The sequence below is a fragment of the Nyctibius grandis genome, chromosome 5 (genome assembly GCF_013368605.1).
Source record: "Nyctibius grandis isolate bNycGra1 chromosome 5, bNycGra1.pri, whole genome shotgun sequence".
Taxonomy (NCBI): domain Eukaryota; kingdom Metazoa; phylum Chordata; class Aves; order Nyctibiiformes; family Nyctibiidae; genus Nyctibius; species Nyctibius grandis.
Window position 1 is genome coordinate 26,382,874 of NC_090662.1, and position 21,043 is coordinate 26,403,916.

At 42.3% G+C, this 21,043-nt stretch overlaps 2 protein-coding genes across 2 annotated transcripts in view; both read right to left on the minus strand.

Annotated features, from left to right (window-relative positions):
- LOC137663847 (hyaluronidase-4-like) overlaps nt 1-9,558 on the minus strand; it is a 28,355-nt gene extending 18,797 nt beyond the window's left edge. The window contains exon 1 of the mRNA XM_068401445.1: nt 9,374-9,558. The gene's annotated coding sequence lies outside the window, so the exon portion shown is untranslated. The remainder of the gene's footprint in view (nt 1-9,373) is intronic.
- A 1,882-nt stretch (nt 9,559-11,440) lies between these two features.
- On the minus strand, nt 11,441-20,598 carry LOC137663454 (hyaluronidase-1-like). The gene is made up of 3 exons (XM_068400697.1): nt 19,681-20,598; nt 13,030-13,119; nt 11,441-11,878 (listed from the first exon to the last, which is right to left on the minus strand). Exons 1-3 carry the CDS (start codon nt 20,596-20,598, stop codon nt 11,441-11,443), a joined length of 1,446 nt encoding a protein of 481 aa, XP_068256798.1.
- Between the last annotated feature and the right edge of the window lie 445 nt (nt 20,599-21,043).

Genomic DNA, 21,043 nt, shown 5'->3' on the forward strand with positions numbered 1-21,043 from the left:
TCATGCAAGCACACACATGCTCCAGCTGGGAGCAGGCTCTGAAGTCACTTGTTTGCATCATGCAGAAAGGATGTCCTGTGCCCAAGCTCTCCTCAGTACTTTTCCCTTTATCCAGACTTTTCACATTTGCTTCTAGTTGTGCAGGATTACAACATGCTAAAAAGTTCTCCTCCTCTTTTTGCTAGGTATTTCTTTCATTTGTGTCTGTCATAACTGACAAAAAACAGGATGAATGGATTCAGTTATACCCTTTCTGCTAATTATATTTTTCTCTGTAAATCAAGGCAACACGGAGGGAGCCCATCTTGGTGTCCAGCTGACAGTGAAAATGCACAGTGGGCAGCAATTCCCAACAGAGAGAAAGTGGAAACCATATGTCTTTATTAGACAGCAAACAGCTCTAGCTAAGATGAAGCAAAATCAGCTTAAAACAGGCAGTTCTGAATTGAACAGACATAGAGAGTACTTGAACCAGATCACAGGATACTGCTAAAAAAAATAGCTGGCTAACTGATAAGAAAAAGGCTAAGCATTCATCAGATGATATAAACCTTGTATCCCTCTCCCCCAATTAATCTAGAGCTGAGGAATGTACTTTCAAGCTTTGGCATTTATCTTGTAGCAAAAATCCTCCTCCAGTGATGCTACACTACTCATATCAAGGGATTAGAAAAATTGCAAATGATGAATAAAGACAATGATCTTTTCTCCAACAATATGACATTGACACAGCACAACCTTGATGGGCTTAAAACAGGCTGTCTCAACAAGCAAGCCAATCGCCAAATACTCTTATCAAAGACGTGCATGGTTTTTAAAACAAGAAATTTCACAACCACAGAGATCCAATAAAATCCCTGGATTTTTACAGAATAATCCTTTTGTTGACTTTTTATCAGCAGAGCTAAAGCTGATACACTCAGAAGTCTGATGAGCTGGAACAAGTTTTGTCCAGTTGAAGTCATGCTGACAGCAGCAAATATTGCTCTCTGTGCTGGATCTAGATTTAGAAGCAACATGCTCAGAGGCTGGTGACAGAGGATATAGATAACCCTGAGAGCCACAGAGCTTGCAGCAGCCTCAAGGAGGACAGTATGGGAGGATGCATCCTATACCTTCCCTCATATGGATGGGGGTCATTAGACCAGGGCATCCTTTAGCAATTTGCCTCGATGACATTTTGCGAAGTATCTCTGTTATGTTAGTCAATGTAGGGGACTGAATATGAAGCATAATGAATAACAAAAATGGAGCAGGACCTCACCTCACAATTATCTGACTGACTTAGTGACATTGGTGGCTTATTATAGTGGAGATTCAAACCCCTTTAGTACAGTGCTTCACTGATCCCCATGAAGGTGCTAGGAATCCTGAAAAGCATGAACTGCCAAGGGACATTTTATAGTGTTTCAAATTTAGGGCAGGGAACCCTCAAAATGCTGCAAGTTAAAGTATGAATGTGTTGCAGCAGAGCTATTTCCCCTAGCACCTGTAAGGAATAAGCTGAATAAAGCATCAAAAGCTATAACTTGGCATTTTAACACATATATGGCAGGTTGGAAGGCAGGTACTGAGAGCAATTTTGTAGCAAAATTTAACTTATTATGAAAAATTGGGACTGCAGGACAGAGGGGAGCAGATTGTAGCAGATGAGCTACAAGTCTGTGTGGGGTTCATCAAGACAGTCATCTAGCCTCTATCATCTCAGCTCCTTTTGCCACCATAGTGGACTTTTATTACATATGTGAGAACACTTGCATTCTGGTGGCCTACTAGATAGCTGGGCTCCTGAATATGGAAAATTAAGAAAATTGATCAAGTGTCCTTATGCTATTTACTTGTCCTCCACTTCATGCTGCATAGATGTCTCTCATCTGTAGACAATTACACCTGACAGTCGTCCAGCCTGGGAGAGCAGACTCATGCTTAGTCCTAGCAAAAAGGCAGACGGTTTGATGGATTCATTTAATGGCCCATTGGAACATCAATAAAATTAGTTTTTATGCTTAGCTTGTACTTCTGTGATGCTCTTGATGCCAGTGGCTGTGTCATTTTCTGGCATACACTGAAATAATTACGAAGTGTCTTTGGCCTACGCCCAGCCTGGTGAGGTCCTCAGTGCTCCATACCACAATTTTCTCCCTTTTTCCAGTGAAAAGAAAGGTTTTCCAGTGCCCCCCCTTTTTCAAAGAGGGTAGCCTTTGCACTAGGAACTACATTTTGGATGCTTATACTATAGAATGAGCATAATGTCCTGAATCCTGGCATAGCCTGAGTGGTCTGCATTGCTACCACATTGTCTTCACGGGATTGCATATTAGAAGATAATATAGATTACACTATGTGCAAAGCAGGAAGATTCACATTCTTTTAGGGTACGTCAGCCTCGAGACGTGAAGACGGTGTTCAGGAGTGGGCTTAAACTGACTCCCAGGGTGCCCAGGTTTCCTGCCACACTGCTCATTTACCTGTAGTTCAAAATACCCACACCACAAAGAGCCACATTTGGGAGATGTGCTTGGAGGACCACAACACAGGGCAGCCAGCCACCTGACTTCAGGCTGCCTTTGAAAAATGTTGAAACCCATTTTAAGGCATCGGGACTGCTTGGGCTCTCCCTCTCCAGGGAGCTCCAGAGCACATGGTACGTTCATGCAGCAGGGACCAGATACAGGCTTCATGGCATGTCATTACCATCCTCTTTTTCCTACATTTCTGAGGTTACTGAGAGAAAAGATCAAATATCAACAGATTAGTGCTGACTTACTCTTATTGCTCATAACATTTTAAATTGTGTCGAACTGATTCTTTTAAGAAGTAGCTTTCCTCTCTGTCCATTTGCCTGATTCAATCGTACAGTAAATCCTAACTGAAAACTAAATAAATGATGCTTTATGTTCTGAGCATATTCTTCTCACAGAAATTAAACTAACGGTTAGCCCTGCACAATAGGAAGGAGTTGCCTCTCCTCCCACTAACTTTCCTGGGAGTCCAGCAGAGGTACTTTGTATTTGTGCTAGGATAAGATCATGCCCCCAGACTGTGCAGAACAAACACCCCCCCACACACAGGAGTGATTACAGCTTGCACCCAGCAGCGGCAGATTTGGGTGACATTCCTTTCTTCCCACTCCTACAGAATAGCTGTAACATAACAACAAAAGGCATTTGATTTCTTCCCCCTGCAGATGAGTATTGCATTAGAACTAAACGTTATTGTTGGAGGAAATACAACAATTCAGTGTTGCCAGTCTAAGGGATTATTGCAATTATTTTAAGCTGGTAGTCATGTAAACCTCAATCAGACTCATGTATGGATGGAGACTTTGAACAAACCTAATGAGCCTCTCTCAGTGGCCGTGCCCTAGCACAGCCTCTCCAACTAGCTCTCATCAGCCACCATATGACCTGCTGCTTTGCTGGGAGCACAGGGGATATTTTGAGGAACTGCTGCTGACTGTCCTTGCAGCAGCTGGTGGGTGCAGGGAACTAATGGACTAAAGCCAGCCTAGAAGGAAAAATCCACGGGTGAACAAAGCAAACATGAATATTTCATGCCTGGTTTTCAGCTACTGTAAATCAATAAAGATACACCATCTTACATCAGATGAGGCTGTGCCCCTTGAAGAGCAGAGAAATTAGAACAAAATTAAAATAGGAGATTTCTGTCAAAAGTGGGGTAACTCTACCACTCAAATTAGCATCTTCACTGCAATCAGGTCAGTTTATTATTGGGTTTTTAGCCAAGTATACTGAGAGCTGAGTATTGCCACTGAGGTATGAAAGCAACAACAGTGGTTACATATCACTCTTCCTTCCAAATCAAGATGCATCAGTACCTGAATTTCTACAGAGGCCCAGGGAGAGCTTATCTTATTTCTTCCTACTTCTAGGTTTAGAAAAATTACTTGTCCAAATTCCACAAAGTAAAGTTTGATGCTGAGATTTAAGAAAAGAGTACTCCTTGCAGAAGTCTGAAGTTTCCAAAGGGCTTCAGTTCATGCTTGTGCTAATTAACCCCCTGCGATCAGCATCGCTTACTGTTGTAGGGGCTCAAGGGCTTTGCAGGATCTTTGTGCGTGACTCAGTTTCACCAAGCTTGAAGAAGCCCCTTTGATAGAGCAGTGGAGTGGCACACAATGACCCTGCCTCCATCCTGTCCCCCCACAGGCCAGCTTGCATTTCCCCTAGGGGCAGTGCTCCCCCATGGCTCCCACTGCAGCCTGGTGGTGGTGAGGAGGGGCAGAAGGAAGATCAGGACTCCCCCACATAGGGAACCCCTGTAGCAAACAGCCCCCACCAGCACCTTGGGTCCTCCCCATGCCCGCGGTGCCAAGGCAGCCCAGCGCTGGGGAGGGGATACCTGGCGTGAGCCTGTATCCCCAGATGTTAAACATCCCCATTGGGAACCCTGTGCAGAAATGGAGGGACGGATTCCGTGAGCCTTAAAATGCTCGTGTTGAAGCTCACTTCCACTCCCTATGGGGAGAACCACGAGCAGCTGGACATGGGGAACGGGGGTAACACCACAAGGTGAACACAAGTGTCAGCTTAGGAAAGCCCAGCTGCCCTCTGTGTACAGGACCCACTGCCCATACTGCAGTAGAGGAGTGAGGCGTCAGCCTCACAGGATTTCCATAGGGTACCTTCCTCCTACCAGTGGGAAATGCAGGGTGAGTGGACACAAAGCCAAGGTAAGGAGCAGCTTCAATACGGCTAAAAGCTAAATACTTTTGTTCTGCCCTGGAAACCCAGCATCTGAAGGAGCAATATAAAAAGTGCTCTAAATAATCTGCTGTCTAATTGACTGAAAAGGTTATTACTAGCACGGAAACAAACATCATGTTTTGAAAAGCTGCCTGCAAGTGTCAGATTGCTTGACTGTCTGAGGAGAGAAAGCAGGACCAATACTCTGGGCTGCTTTGCTTCTTGCACATGTTGGAGAGCACCTGAAATAAAAGCCAGGAGAGTTCTTGCTGTAATGGGAAAATGAGAAAGGAGCTCTGCCTCTCTCTGAGAAAAGAGCCTGCCAGCGTGCTAAAATGTGATCCTAGGCAAAATATAAATAAAATGTCTGAAGAGGCCACATTTATTGTTGAAATAGGAGCAGCAGTATAAGCAAAGTTTAAAATATTGCCCTTTGAAATTATAGAAGTCTGCTTATTTTTAGCTTGTTAGGTGCTGTTAGCTTCCTGCATAATGCGGTTACATAATAGGCATAATCCGCGCAGCAGCAGAGGCCATACGTGCCGAGATATACGGTTACACAACTGCCTCCGAGCTTGTTCCCACCAGGCAGCAAACAAAGCCTCACGCCCCTCGTAACTGCTCTGCTGCTTCTAGGTCAAACTTATAGACACCGGTATTACAATATAAACATGCACACGCTCATTCATATATACATATACATATGTATGTATATTAACACGCACACATATCCCATTGTTTGCTTATTACAGCTTGAACAAAGTTTTAATTGAATCAGAAATATACTACCTTGGAATTACTCTGGTGACATTATACAAGGGATAAACTGGTGTGTTGTAACTATTAAAAGCAGCAAAGTTAAATCTCAAGCACACGTTTACTTTGGGAAGCTACCGAAAGAGTTCTCCCCTCTTCTCTAATGTGACCTCTAACTGCTCCATACTGCTGCGTGCTATGGTACACGTAAGCACGCGGTGCCATCGCTGAGTAAGAACAACTCAGGGGCTTTAATCTCATTAAGCAGTATGTGACATCATTGTTTTTCCTTGCTTTTTTTTAAGGACTGGATTTTGTCTCTGAGAAGCTGTACTGTTCCCAGCCAGTGTCGTTCTTGGAAGTGTACAGAACTACCGTTTCCAAACTATTTTTAGAGTAACCTGTGTTTGCAAATACTCCCACTCTCTGAGTCTGGCCCAGATTGACAGGAAATTACTTTTCCTGAAATGTAAACAAAAAAGTAGTTGTGGCTGCCACAGTATCTTAAGTGTATCAAAGTTTCTTTGCCAAAGTCTTTCACGTGCCTTCTTGTTATGCATGACGTGCAGTTTTAATTCACTACCTACAACAAATGCTTTCAGTTCAAAACTGAGGCAATTTTTAATTTAAGCAAGTTTTTTTTTTATTTCAGCAATTTTTAACAGAAAAGAATGCACACACGCATATTTATGCACAGTGTTACAAATCCAAACTGGTCTGAGATTTCATTCTATTGGTTTTGTCTGTGAGGGCTATTAGCACTTTTTTCTATAACAATATCATTCCCATTTTCGCAGAGCCACTGACCTTAGCAGAGAACTTTGCATTTGGAAAAAGCTGATGAAATACAAAAATGTTGATATGATTATGTTCAGCCAGTGAGCCTTTCGCATCTTTTTTCTCCTTTAAGATGCAGTGGCAAAAGGGGACTTCAGAAAATATGTTAAATATCTAGATTCCCAAGTTATGCTACCCCAGGAGAGCTTTACTTGCCCTGCCTTTGGCACCTGCTGAGGCACTGAGGTCTGGGCTGGTCACCCCAAGGAGCCCTCAGCTTTGGGGGAGCCCACCAGGCACCCTGGAACGGCAGTACCCCCCATCCTGGGACCGACATGCTGTCCTCTGCCCCCCACAGAGGCACGGAGAAGAGGGGACACCACCAGGGACTGAACCTCCCTGACACAGGGACCCTGGGGGACGGGTTGGGTGAGCCACAGTCAATGCTTCATACCAAGGCTGCTTACTCACGGTGTATTGTCTGGAGTGGCAATACTCAACTTACGGCTTTGCTACCACTTCCCTGTGGGTTTTGCCCACTTCCTTAGCCCTGGCTCAGCTGTGTGAGCAGTGTGATATGAGTCAGATTGAGGAATTAATCTGACTTTAGGAGAAAAAGCATTGTGAGTGGCACCTTTTTTTTAACACGGGAACTTTTGACCTGGATGCTTTCCCAGTCCAGCGCAAGGGCACCCGAAGTGCTGTGCCAGCACAAGCAGGGGACAGCACACCACGACACAGGGAGGGGAGTGAGAGGGAACATTGAGAGTCGGAAGAAGATGCCAGTGGCACCTAAAGCTGGCCAAACTGGGTCTGCAGCCTCACACATCTACCTGCCAGACTGAAGTGGAACGAAACAAGTCCCAGCCTTTCTATACATTTATGAGTTACTCAGAATATACAACATTTTATTAAGTGCAACATCCAGCAGTGGTGAGGGAGAAAAAGGAAATGAACACAGCATTTCCTCAAATTTCAAAGTTTTGTAAAGCTAAATGAGCAAATTTGAGAAAAGCTGGGAGTGTGTCAGTTGTGTTTCTGTTGGCATTGTTTGTCCTCTGATGAGAAGTAAAGGATTAGAGCACTACAGCTCAGAATTTGGGAAAAGTAAAGACATGGGATTTGAGTCCATTATCATCTAGAAGCAGAGGTGGTTCAGATGAAAGACAGCAAATCTTTGTTCCTATTATCTCCAGAAATCAGTCCCCACTTCCCAGGATCAACTATGCTTTAAGAGCTGGTTCTAGCTAAGGACATCATTGTAAAGGTTATAGCACAGTTCTTTGCTGCTACAGACTCTCCCTCCTCCAAACAATTCTAACACAGACAGAAATTTGATCGTGTCTCTCGAAAGACTGGACCATACAACTAAACCAAAAAAAAAATCTTTCTAAAATTTGTGTACCAGAATGATCAGGCACAACCTACAACAATATTAAATAAGCTGTAATGAAAAATGCACTTCGCGTATCTTTCTCTACTTGCTATTTATTATGTGTACTACAGTAGCATCTGGAGTTTGATTTGATACAAAGTACCATCAAGGACAGAAGTGCACTTATAAAGAAATAAATTGTCAAGATTGTAACTATATGGTACTGTTTGGGAGGATCAATGAAGCAGAAAAAAATAACGGTACATCTCCCATACCTTTCACGTAGCTGGGCTTTACAAGAAAGCCTATGCATTTGGATTTTATTTCAGTGTTCAGACCTGGATTAAGTGAATCAATTAGTTAATTGCTTATTTTGAAGACTATTATTAATTTAATGCTAACAGAATTAAAATGCTCGTTACCATGGTTTTTACTGTATTTCACATTTCTCCACAGGGAACAGAAAAAAAAAAGATACCAGGATGTCAGTAAACCCTCCACTGGAAAGGGTGCTGAGTCCCCCGATGAGCGCAAAGCACCCCCAAAAGAAGGGAAGGGAGGAGAGGAACCTTTGGCCCCCTTTGTTTTTTTGGCAACTGGCCACCGGGCCCTGCAGGGTGGTGCATGCTCTATGGTCCTGCCCAGCATCAGGCTCCAGCCAACCTTGCACGCAAGATGTGGGAGCCCTTACATCCATCTGTGCAACCTCTGCCTGCCCTCAGTCAGCAGCACGGCTGCCTCCAACCCCACCACTAGCAGCTTCCAGAGACACTGTCTAATAGTAAATCTTATTTTCTTTACAAAAGGAAGGGCTCTAACTATGTGAAATATATAAAAAAAATCTGCAAAATTACATTCTCTTAGATGCTTGGTGCCATCAATAATTATTAAGAAGCCCAAACCAAATTCTGGTTTTGGTCTTCTACCTAAGACAACCTGGTGATGAGGATGCAGAGCTGGGCTTGTGGTTCTTCACAGAAATATACGACCCAAATTCAAAGACCTTTGTTTCCAGGCATAGGTACTACCACAGACACTCATACACTTCCCTGTGTGAATTGGTAACCTGGACTAAAGAGCAGCCACAGGGCAAATTCATACCTGACGTAGACAGAGCACGATGGACTTTAGTAGGGCTCTGTCAGTGCACCCTAATAAAGAATATACACCACAGACTGAATCAGGAATATTGCCACTTCAGTCACAGCATTTGTATTGTTTGTATAAACTTCCCATGAAGTACCAGAACTTTAGCTGATGAAGACCTTATGTCATTTTAATTGAATTTATGCTATCCAAATAAATCGTGTAAGTAAGTCGCTTCACAGTTTATTCTTATAAGCCTACAGAAATAATGGAAACATTTTAAAAACACATTTCACTGACACAATGCATGAGCGTTACAGTGTTTTCACATTATCCCTGGTTTTAGAACACAGGACAAAATTACACAAAGCAGGAGCATCCAGTTTAAATACAAACCTGCACTAGTGACAGGTATTTAGCAAAAATGGGCTAAATTTGAGAGTATAGTTTCTATGCTCTCAATATACCAAAGTATATGTAAGTTCCCCTTGAAGTTTAGCAAACTCTGAACTCAATAAGGAGCTAAAGCAGAATATACATAATCAATAAAAAATATTTGAAAAGGTAAACACCCTAGCTTCAGTCTAAAGGCATAGTTCCTAACAACTGTCAGTTTCCTAAACTTTAAATTTAATCCCTTCTCTCCTACACTAAAATAATAAAGTTTTTTTACCTTCACTTTTGCTGTCGTCCATTGCCATTATGCACTACAAAGCAGAAGGTCAGTGGCAAAGCTCTCCTGTAGCTTCTCAGCCCAACATGTCATTACAGAGTAATTCACTATAGCTAGCATTAAGTCTCTGTTTAACTGAAGCCAGTCCCATTTCAGTGTCCAGGTTTAAAGGGATCATTGCAGCCTTAACATATCCACTGCAGGTCTGTTATGAGCTGGGTCTTTGGCTCGAGTGAATCTGAGCATTGCATTTCACACCAGCTGTGAATCTGGTCCTGGCAAACCAAAGAAAGCTTTTTTGTGGGGTTACTATGAAGAAATGTTCATAGATAACAGGAGATTACAAAGAACATAGGACACCCCAGCAGATTAGAATGCATAGAGACATGATAATGTTTAAAGTAATTTAGGGCAGTATCAAGAAGGGGGCCTGGCTAAGGGCTGGATTCAGACTTCCTTACTCAGTTGAGTATCCTCTCCACATAGCCTTGCTAATTTTAACCAAACAACTGTTACAGGAATATGATACTGGGTAATGTAAGCAATGAAGTCTGGCCTCAAATGATCAACACAAACTCTAGTCAGGGCAAAAAAAGTGGTTTAGATCCACTTGTGCGTTTCTTATTAATCTCTGTGTCAATGCTCTGGAACAATACTCAGTTCAACGCATCATACCATAGCGTCAAAAGAAAATTATTTTACTATTTTCCTTAAGTCAGAGAGAGATGTAGGGAATTTCTTGGGTTTAACATCAATTCAATGAAGACATTCATTGTTTGTCACATTGAAAGGCTGTGTGGAAGACAGACAGGTTTGATGAAATATATATGCTCACACGTGAACAGGGATCAATGAATAACTGCAAATGTACACACCACTACCTGACAGGATGGCGTGTTATGGATGCTAAATTAACCAGTAATCAGTGGTTCTTTAAGCTACATCACCTCCAAAGAGGTCCCCATCTGAAGCCAAAGGCTGCAAGCTAACACATTGCCAGTAAGTAGAGTTCCTCATCTTCTCCTCCTCTGCATGAGGGAGATGCATGTCAGCAGTGGGGTCTGTCAGCCTGTTCTTGTTTCCCAGTTGCTGACCAGCCAGCTTGATTGGGTCACTGCACAAGAGCAGTAGGAGAGCAGAGCTACCAGATCCATGTAGTTAGCAGAGCAGAAAGCAAAGACCCTCAGCATCCCCAAAGGCAACAGTGATGCCGAGCGGCAAGGCTGCCTGCTTCCCAAGGGGTCGGAGCAAGAGGAGAAGCACCGTTCCACTGCCTGCCTGGCAGGAGCACTGCGGGGTGCTCTCAGAGCTCAGGAGCCCCTTGTCTAAACATGTATACATTCTGCTGGTTGGCTGGCACAGTGGGAAAATGAACATTTGACCCATTGACTGGCAATTGCAGAGATCTTCAGTCAAGCAGTACCTTTGAAACTGATGGCACAAAGCTACCCCTGGAAATACTGATACCTCTGGAAGTAACATGAATAGCATTAGGCCTTGAAATACTGAAATATACATTTTTTAAAGCGTGCACTGATGTATAACTCTATACTCTTCACATAGTCTATGCAGAAGCAGTGGGATCAGTGAGTTGCAGTGGATGTGGATCTGGGCACAGTGCTGCTGCTCACACAAAATGCCATTTAACTTCAGCAAGAGCTGCAGTGAACAGTTTGCAATCCCTGGTCTACTTGAAAACTCTCCTCATCACCATATGTTAAATCATCCAGCCCTGAAACAAAGAGGCTCTGTGTCCTTTTTTAAGCTTCTACATGGATGAATCCTTGTACAGGTTTATTCAACTTTTTTACTCAAGTAAAGCTTCCACTGTTGCAGCAGAAGCTTTACCTGTTGAACATATGAGTAAAACGTGAGTTAAGAGTAAAGCAGCTGGTAAAAAAGAGGGGTTTGCTTTCAAAATGTTTAATGTCTGAAGCAATTCCAGGAGTGGGAGATGAAGAAAACAGAATAAAATTATTTAATCAACAATGCCTTTTCCCTTCGTAATAAAAACTTGCTACGGAACAGAAGTCTTAGTGGCACCATTTCTTATTTCCTTGCTCTGCCTCAGAAGACTTTACTGTGCAGTATAAAGCAAAAAAGCTGCATGGCTCCTAAGAGGAAGACATAAAACTTTTGTTTTCTTGATCTACTGAACACGGTGTGAACCCAGCGCTCCATTAGCCTTTGATCAGGCAACTCACAAAATATTCCCGTCCAGCCCTGGTAACACTGACACATGAATCTCTGCCTCATGGCTTCAATACTCTCCAGGCTGGGCTCACCGGTCACCTGGAACCTGGGGCCCCTCTCTGAGTGATGGGCTCGGATCTTAAAACTAGTGGGTGACAAATGGAGGTAAGCAGAAGAGTCGCTGTTTTTGCGGATACATCTTCCATTCTTCTTACACAGGACTTTGCTACAGAGTTTGGCTGCTGAGGTCACATTAATGACGTAATGTCCTAAGGGTCCATCAATGTACCTTTTCACAGTTGAACAGCTCTCCTGTAGAAAATAAAAGACCATGACGCATTTCTCAGTAGCTAGCACTACGTCCAAATTTCTTATATCTAAGAAGATGCTAGCACAAAACTGCTCTTGGCTAAAGCAACCTGTTGAGATAAATCTTGTTGGATTTACATACTGGGGTAATCTATTGGTTTAAGTGAGTTTACTTCCATGGGTAAGATTAGCAAAGTATTAACCTTTACTATATTGTCATTTTGGGTGCTTGGCAGCCACATCCAGTATTAGACTAGGGAAGAGTCCTAGTAAACAGAAAGAGAGTTTATATGCTAATCCGAGACTAACTAGTTCCTTAAGTAGAGATTTCTGGTAACTGCTGACAAGGAGCAGTGCATGGGACTAATAGGTTTTAAAGCACATATTGAGTCACTGCTTTGGTCCTGATCTCTCCAACTCCTTCAGTTTACAAGGAGCCACATCATTTTCAGACACCAGCACAATGTTGCTGCAATTGCAGCTAGAAAGTTCCAGTTCAGATTTCCCTCTTCCTCTGCCCAAGTCAGTGGTGCTTTGCCAGAGACTTCAGGAGAAGGAGAGTAGACTGCATGAAAAGCAGAGTGGTCACCAAAGCCCAGCCCAGGTTCAGGAGCAGGGGCTAGCCTGCGGTGCCTTCTGTGAAACCTCAGTGCAGCCTCCTGCCTCCTCCGTCACTTCAAGAAGGATTACTTGTGAAAGCCTGAAGAACCTGGGAGGAGGAACTAAGCCTTTTCTTGTGGTAACATTATTCTCCATGTGCCATTTCAACACTAGTGACCAGAGAAAATAACCCACCTTCAGACTCCATTCCTTCTCTGTGTATCTGTACAAAGTGCCATAGCTACAAAGTAGAACACTGTGAAACAAGCTGTGTTTGCATTTGTATGTTGTTGCTTCAAAACATGTCTTTATTCTAACTTGGACTCATTATTCCACGATGCTACAAATCACCTGCCCAAAGCAATGTGCTGTGAAGCAACAAGACTTCTCAGCCTAACGAAATTATAGAACTAAGGAGACCTGAAAGTAGTACTGAGCCATCGCTTCCGTCACTGGCTGATGACATTGATAAAGACAGATGGGTGCTATGGACGGTGTGATGGCAGAGATGTATTGAGGTGATTGATAAATACTAATAAACCAATACAACCTACCTTTGAGCTGGCGTATTGCATACTGCCCCAGAGAACAACTCCAGCTGCTCCCAAAGCCGCACTTTCACCAATGGTATTGACCAGATCCATCTGAAAAAGAAGGCCAAAACCAGACATCAGAAAACCAAAGATATAAAAATAAAAGTAAAAAACCGCTAGGATATGGGCATCACTTTTTTTTGTTTTTTTCTCCCCAGAGGAGACATCGGTCCTGTAGTATACTCTTCACAAAATCACTAATTAGTTTAGAAAGCTCTCCTGTGTATCTCTGAAGGTTTGCATAGGCTGCATTCATGAGTGGGCCTACTAAATAACGAAATCATTATCGTTTATTCACAAGGGGTCCTCCAACCAACCTGGTGGAGTAAGACCTAAATGATCTATTTTATCTACCAGACTTTGAGTGATTACCGTTTCTACATAGGCACCACTTTGGGCAAGTGATGATAAGGATGACCACATATCATTGGCTCACCCTTACAGTGTCTAATTGCAGTTGATAGGCTTTAGGCAGGTGTCTAACTTCTGCTGCTTTAGCCATGCCAATACAGTTACGGATCTGCTGTTCCTACCAATGTGAATGCCGTCATTCCAGGAAACATATGTTTGAAAAGTGAACCTCTCCCAGTGCTACATAGTGCCAAATGGAAAAAAAAGCACACACATTTGCATACTGACTTAACCATGTTCACTTTTAGAGCTGCACCAATAAGCAGTTGAGTGTAGCGATCAGCAGTAACGCAGCTCTACCAGAGCACAGACTGTGTATAGAACAGAAGTCGTTGGTGCCTTGCCAACAACATAGCAACGTACCTTGCAAGTGTCTTAAAGCCATTCCCTGAGACCGTGAATATTGTGTCAAGAGAAATGCAATTAAATCTTCGAAAATATGGAGGAGGGATCTTCTTACACCCCTAAATTTCAAGGCATGATCAATTACATCTAATTCCATTTCTATCTACAATAATTGATTAGAAAGTAATTCCTGATCAGTGTTTGTAATGACAGATATTACAATATTTCTCAATTTCAGGAAGTAACAGCAAATTCCTTTAAAAAGTTAGTGATGGTCTTTGATGCAGTCTTTTCACCTCTTTTTAGGAGAAAACAATCCAAAAGATCAGCCAAATTATCACAGTGTTGTGGTAGCACCTTAAAAATGCAAAATGATAGAGTGGAAGAACCATGTTATTATTGTAAATTACTACTAAATAATTTATTTCAGTGTGTAAGTGGGTCTGTTGATTTACCAGTGCATAGTTAAGATATAAAAGAAGGCACAAATAAATGTTTTGGGAAAGGGAGAATCTGCTGAAGAGCTGAAGACAATTTCAGAGAAGTCAGAGTGAGCAGTGACTTTGAGCCTTGACTAAGGCTGGACAAAACAGTGCAGGAAAACCTGCAGAAGTCTGAAAGAGTAGAGCTTGCCTACTGGCTCTTAGTGTAGGATTCAGCGTGATATAAAGTAGAATTGGTCTTGCCCGAAGTTTGTATTGCTGCTGATCACCCAAGCAGTCCTTTAGAGAATGTCACTCCTCTTAAAAGTATACAGTGCGGTGCTAGTTTTATAAGAGGATAGTGGTGTGGGCTGCAGGTGTTACTTTCATGTGGGAAATGGTGGGGTTTTTTTCCTATGGGAATTAATTTATCAGTTAAAAAAAAGGTGTTACTTTCATGTGGTAAATGGTGGTTTTTTTTTTTCCTATGGGAATTAATTTATTAGTAAAAAAAAAAAAAAAAGGTATGTGAATTAAAGATCAAAATATCAAATGTTAAGAGAATGTGAAATAACAGCCTGACCTCCTGGTAATGAGGGTTCTGAAGCAAAACATTTTATGAAGATTACCCAGGTACAAAGGCTGGGCTGTGATTCTACATTAACCACATGATGGTTGAATGATTTAGCACTAACACAGTTCAGATCTAATTAACAAATTAATGAAATATTTTCAAACAGCCAAAATAAAAAATCAACAGATGTTTACCATTGCTGGATGAACTAAGACTTGAGCAAAACCCAAAATGAAGATTTTTTTAGTAATACGCTTTAGGAGTTAGGGTGCTTGACCAGGAGTCAGTAAATCCAGTTTTTATTCCCTCATATTCCACAGCTTTCTTCTGTTACTTGTAGAAATCGTTTAGATTCAGATCCACAATGGGATTTCAGCACTTCATGTTTGATTGATATGGATGCAAAATAATAAAATCCAAGAGCATGATCCTTAAAGTTCACCTGGTCCTGGATGTGTGAAGTCCAATGCTAGCAATAACTTCACAACTGATGTTCCCAAGGCACCTACGCTTCCACTTTCATGTACACCTAGAATCATCACCTTGCCAATGCTGAGAAACTCAGAACTTTTCTCAGGCTGAGGCCAAACTCTGGCATTTTATTGGAAGATACATTCCCCTAGGGATGCTTAAAGGACACCTATAGCACCTGCAGCTCACTGCAAAAAATATTGTATGGGATTTCATGTAAACACTCTCCTTCCACCTTACATTTCCTCTTCTTTTATTCTTTAAAACAAAGGGCGAGTGCTAAGAGTCCTCCCCAGGAGGAAAGAGAATTAGAAAGTCATGGGCTGAATTTTTCTCTCTTCCCCCATGCTTAAAAGGTTCATCACCTCCAGGTAACCCATCAGGGGTTATCTTCACCATGAGGTTACAGGCAATGTTTAGAGGGGTGCCATTTCTTTTTCTGATGCCATTTCACCTTGCACCAATTCAATGAAGGTTCAAAGGAGAGCAAGAGAAACAAGTGGGAACCTGACTACAGCCTATGATTAACTCAGCTTAATAATTAGGTAACTTGCCCACAAGGAAGGAAATAAGGTTTCTGACTCTCATTTCTAAGCATAATGACGTCTTTTACTGAATGACTGACTCATGTTCAGTACCTCAAAAGCCATCAGCACAGAAGTCTCTTCCCTGAATAACCTATGAACAGGAGGTTGCACCCTCTCTTTTATTTTTTCTCTCTCATATGCTTGTTCTGTTTGGTCTGGTGATTCCCTAACTCTTTCCTAGTGTCTAACACAGGGTGCTGGATTCATCCTGAGCAGACTGGGAAGAGAACTGAGCCAAGAGCTCCTGTGCCAGAGATGGGTGCTCCGCCCACCGGATGGTCACTCAATGAGGGAGGCACCACCACCAACCCTCCCCTGCCACAGACTGGGTTAGCGAAATAAATGTCTCGCCCCTTATTCAGGTATTTTAAGAAAAGGAAACATAAGTGCCTCTCATAATGGCTGAGAGTTGCATATCAGGAGCAGACATAGGGAGGTGCATCCCTGAAGCCCCGAGTGAGGCACACGAGCTCCACCAGCGGTCCCCAGGCACAGCAGTCCTGGTTTGGGGAATGAACCTAGCACTGCTCCTCACACAGCACAGCTTGGCGTTAGTGGGGGCTCACTGGCATGGTTCTGCCATGTGAGTGTAAGAAGTACCTCATATGGAAAAAAACATGCAAGTTTAAAAAATTTTAGTCATCATTTTGGCATTTGTCTAGGTGGGGAATCCTATTTCACTCTTTGTATCAGATCCTCCTCCATCCATGTTAGAGGACTGTCCTGAAGAGACAACTTTATGGGTCAGCTGTCACTTAGGCATTTGGTATTTATCCAAGTGAAAAACAAGGCAACAAAGCCTCTTCCCTTCTGATGCTCATTCTCCTTCAAGCTTTTGGGGGCAGCATGCAACAACCAAAGATCCTCAAGATTATGCTGAGCTATCTCCGAGCGGACAGCTAATTTGGCAGAGAGGAGGAGGCTCTAGTTCCTATCTATGCTTCTCCATATTTTGATCAGCCAAGTCACTTCATTTGGACACTAAAAAAGAGGAGGTGAGCTAAGCTGTTTCATTTTTGGAGTTTGAGAGGAAACAGGACAGCCAGTTCTAGTTACATGTTGAGGAAAGAAAAATAAGTACATCTGTAATATTTCCTTTAAATTTTGATCAGTCTTAGGTTCAGACATGCTTTTTCTGTGTTCAGGAATGGTAGTGCAAGCCTGGCATAGTTGCAGGGAATGGTCTCTGTACACATGCACACCTAGTCATCAGAGAAGACTATCTGCAGGTGAACAAGAGAAGTTGTTATCCATTATTCATCATTTGTTAGTTGTCATCCTGCTTTATTAATGACTTCAGCCATCTAGTCAGGAAGCACAGATGCTACTGTGCAACTTCCCTCTCCCACACAGTTAGCAGTGAATTGTCAAGGCAGATAGTTTCTAAATACCCTACAGATGGCAAACTGCTTATATGCATTTCTAGCAAATACAGAAACCTTTCATAATGATTGAGATCTCAATTCAGAATTTCTAAACTGTTTCCAATAAAGAAAGCAGGATTAATTTCTCAGATACCTTATGCACAACTCACCTGATTTCCAGGTGCAAGTCAGGGTGAAAGGTACAGCAGACATAGCTACAGCATCCTGGGTCTTTCGTCTTTCTGAAGGTCTGCTAGACTTATGTCTCTCTCTCAGTGACTCTGACTTGCAACTATTCTTTCTATTTTCTTCCACTGTGATATTTACTGTATTTTTCATACTGTGTACAGAAGGGCTTACACATAAGGCTTGAATGTGTCAGCAGTTAATTCTGTTGAACCAGAAAGTCACAGCTCTTGCATAGCTTGATCGAGCAGGACGGTGGTTCTCCTGGCCCAGTCCCTGTCAAAGCTCAAGTATCTACCAGTCTGCAATCCCAATTTTTCTATGGCCGTTTAGCCTGGATGTCATTGTACTACACTGGCTCCTTTCCTTGTCACATTCACGCACATTGTTGCTGGAGCTTGGAGGTTTCATGCCTTGTTTGCAGGTTTGTGAGCTTCACTTAGGGGCATGTTGTGGGTCAAATGAGAAGCTCCGGTCTAGTCTAAAAGCTGAACATACAAAACCATATTTAAAATATCTTGGTGGCTTCAGAGCTATGAAGGAAAATAAGAACATAATTTTCCTGATCATTCCTATTTAGAACTTTCTTAAGTGCAACCTTGAAAGTTCCTGGCGGTCCCCAAGCTGTTCACACAGACAACACGTATAGTCTGGAGACACACCAAGACCTGTCCCCATGGCTGCCTGCAGATCCAGGTACTGTCCTTATTAGAAAATATGTAGTGGAGCATAACTCAAAGATGTTTCTCTGGCTATGCATGGATCTTCCCTGGATGCAGAGTTGTAAAGTGATCTTCAAAGCATCCAAAAGTAAATGCCTACATGCAATTGAAAAACAGGCCAGTGAGTTAAAGAGTATAATTTAAGAGGAACGTCACTCCAAATTCCTATGGAACTGTTCAGAAAATAGCTTAAGGTAAAACAGTAACTTTATACCACCATAGATTTTGAACTCATTCATAACTGGTAACAGTGGAACCCAGCCTTGCCTATTTGCCCAAGATTTCTGAGTCAGCTAGGACCTGCAGTTTCCACATCACACAGAAAACAGCTCTAAAGAGTCCCTGGTTGCTACAAACAAGGCAGACTGAATCAATGATTGTTTCTATGTACCATTTGCTTCAGGGGGCAGCCTGAAACACTCCCCAGGCTGTCAGGGCTCCACCACACCTTCCCAGCTCCCTGCTCCAGGCTGAAGCCGTGTGCAGCCCGTGGTTTGCTGGACTGGCCATTGCCTTTTCCATTGCCCCTCCTCTCCCTTTTGCTGTTCTGGTTTGAGTCAAGAACTTGTCTCTGGCAGCAGAAGTGAGCTCTCATGTAAACCAAAGGGAGGGAGCACCCCTAGACAGCCCTTAGCCATTGAGGGGTTGTTTCTGTGAGCTCCCTGCCCCAGATTTCCTCCCCTCTCCCCTCTCGTGGAACTGACAGAGATCAAAGCAAAACTTTCAGCACTTGGGACAACTACTAGAGAAATCCATCAGCATTTGTGTCTCCCTATTATGTGCATAAAAAAAGTCAGAGCCATAATTGTCATTACATATCCAGAAAGTCTGGGATTTCTACGCATATAGCTTTACCATCAATGTTGTGGCCACTATGTATTTACTGCACTTTATCATTGCTTGCAGGAACATTGCATGACTAAAAAACTTGGGTTCTTTATTAAAAGGACTGTACAATGTTTGCACTAAATGCGCCATCATGAAGATATTTGAACATGTTGTACCTCTGAAAAGCAAGATGGCCAATGCTCATCATGCAGGAGTTAGGAACTCCAAGCTAGACTAGTTTACTTGACTGGTTTATTTCTATACTGAATTAATTTACATTTGGATAAAGAAACAAAAATGCCCTGCGACTCTTTTCTCATGAAAGTTTATCTTTCCATTACACTAATCAGTTTTAAACTTCATGAAAATTTGTGAAGTTCATTTCACAAGCTGTCTTGAAGAATTAAAATATCAGAATGAATTATTTCCTTAAGGAAACAATTTGTTTGTACTTTCTTTCTAAATTACCTTCATTAAAAATATACAATGTTACCCTATAGAAGTAGAGCAAAGCACTGCAATATTAACTATTGAAAGGTGTAGAGTTTTGTACTGTGACTACAGAACTTCCTTTTAGAGGAGCTGTCTTAAATATGAAAAACAAATGCATAAATGTTTTTATGCAAGGAAAACTTTTAGAAAATGCTTTTTCTAAGAGGTTTTTTCTAAACTGTAAGTTTCTAAAGAAGTCTGTCTGCTTACCTCTGTCAAAACATGAAAAGTATAAGCATAAAATGGTCTGGAGTAAACAAAAACGGGCAAAACGTAGTCTTTTCTAGCAATTGAGGCAATACGTATTGCCTCCTTAACCCGATAGTGAACAAACTTCAGTGCATTTGGACTTGACTTCAGTACATAATCCAGGTATACAGAAGGGTAGAGAGCAGTGCTTTCCTTCCACAGCCAAAGCAGGAGGTCATTGCGGGAAGACTCAATGGCTGGACATTTCCCTGTGTATGTTTGAGGGTGTTCTTTGTAATCATAATTGTAGCAGTCTGGGTAAAGATAGTAACCCCACAAACCATTTGGTCTCATATGCTCAGCCAGAAGGATAGTGTTGTTCATAAAACTCCTGCCAGCATTTTCAAATTCCTCTTTAGCCATTTTCCTAATTTTGTCCTCTGACCACTGAGGATGCCTTCTCCTAACTATCTCAAGAGATTTATTTCTATAAATGCTTTTATTGCCCCAGTTCCTATCCCACTGCGGTCTCCAGTTTTCCCAGTCAATGACTGCAAGTCCCTGAAATTTCTTCATGGGTATGCAATAGTCAATGTCAGACTTTGCTTTATTAAGGTGTTTGAGAAGACTTTCGTTCTGGGGCACCCCTCCATTGACAGGCTCTCCGTTATCTGAGTAGTAGGGATAGTATCCCAAATGAGTGTGATAGAAGATTGTCACATTGGACCCACTCAGAGTCTCATTGGTGTTGGATGCAATGTCAAAAACACTGAGATCCAGGTCCACCTTGTACCGTAGCCTGCACTGCTCGGTCGGTGCATTCCAAACAACCATGAAAGGCTTGTGCAGAGCCAGAGGGGCCAGTGCCGGCTTCGGCAGCTGAGCATCAACCACAGTAAGCAGTGCTGTCACTGCTAACCATTTGACCCAAACATCCATGGTATGTTTTTTTCTGGGAAATTGTTATAATGTGTCCTTGAAAACAAAAACGAGAGAAGACATGTTAGAAGGGCAGTAGCCACCCTGGAGGCAGATAGGCTGACAAAGAGATGTCTTTTGGTTTGATTTACTTCTGCTAACATTATACCCAGCACAAGCAGAGAAAAGTGCAAAACCGTGATCTTGTAAAAATCAAGCCTAATTTCAAATGCTTTGAAAGACTTTTTGATAGACTTTGCTGTCTGGAAGGATGTTCTCATGCTCAAACTCCCACATTTGATTCAGACCTTTCCTTAACACTTATTTGCTCCCTGATGTGTACAAAAAATGAGTTAATAAAAGAATAACTTAAAACAGTGGTATAAAAAAGAATGTGCTGCTCATTTGAAATCTCAGCTTCCAAGCATATTCTGCTACAGTCAGTGTGACATGACTAGAATCACAG

Coding starts and splice junctions, on each gene's coding strand:
- LOC137663454 (XM_068400697.1), bottom strand. CDS start 20,598: ATGGATGTTTGGGTCAAATGGTTAGCAGTGACAGCACTGCTTACTGTG. Junction 13,120..19,680: donor CTTTTCATGTTTTGACAGAG/GTAAGCAGACAG, acceptor CTTCTTTTTCAG/ATGGATCTGGTCAATACCAT. Junction 11,879..13,029: donor TGCAATACGCCAGCTCAAAG/GTAGGTTGTATT, acceptor TATTTTCTACAG/GAGAGCTGTTCAACTGTGAA.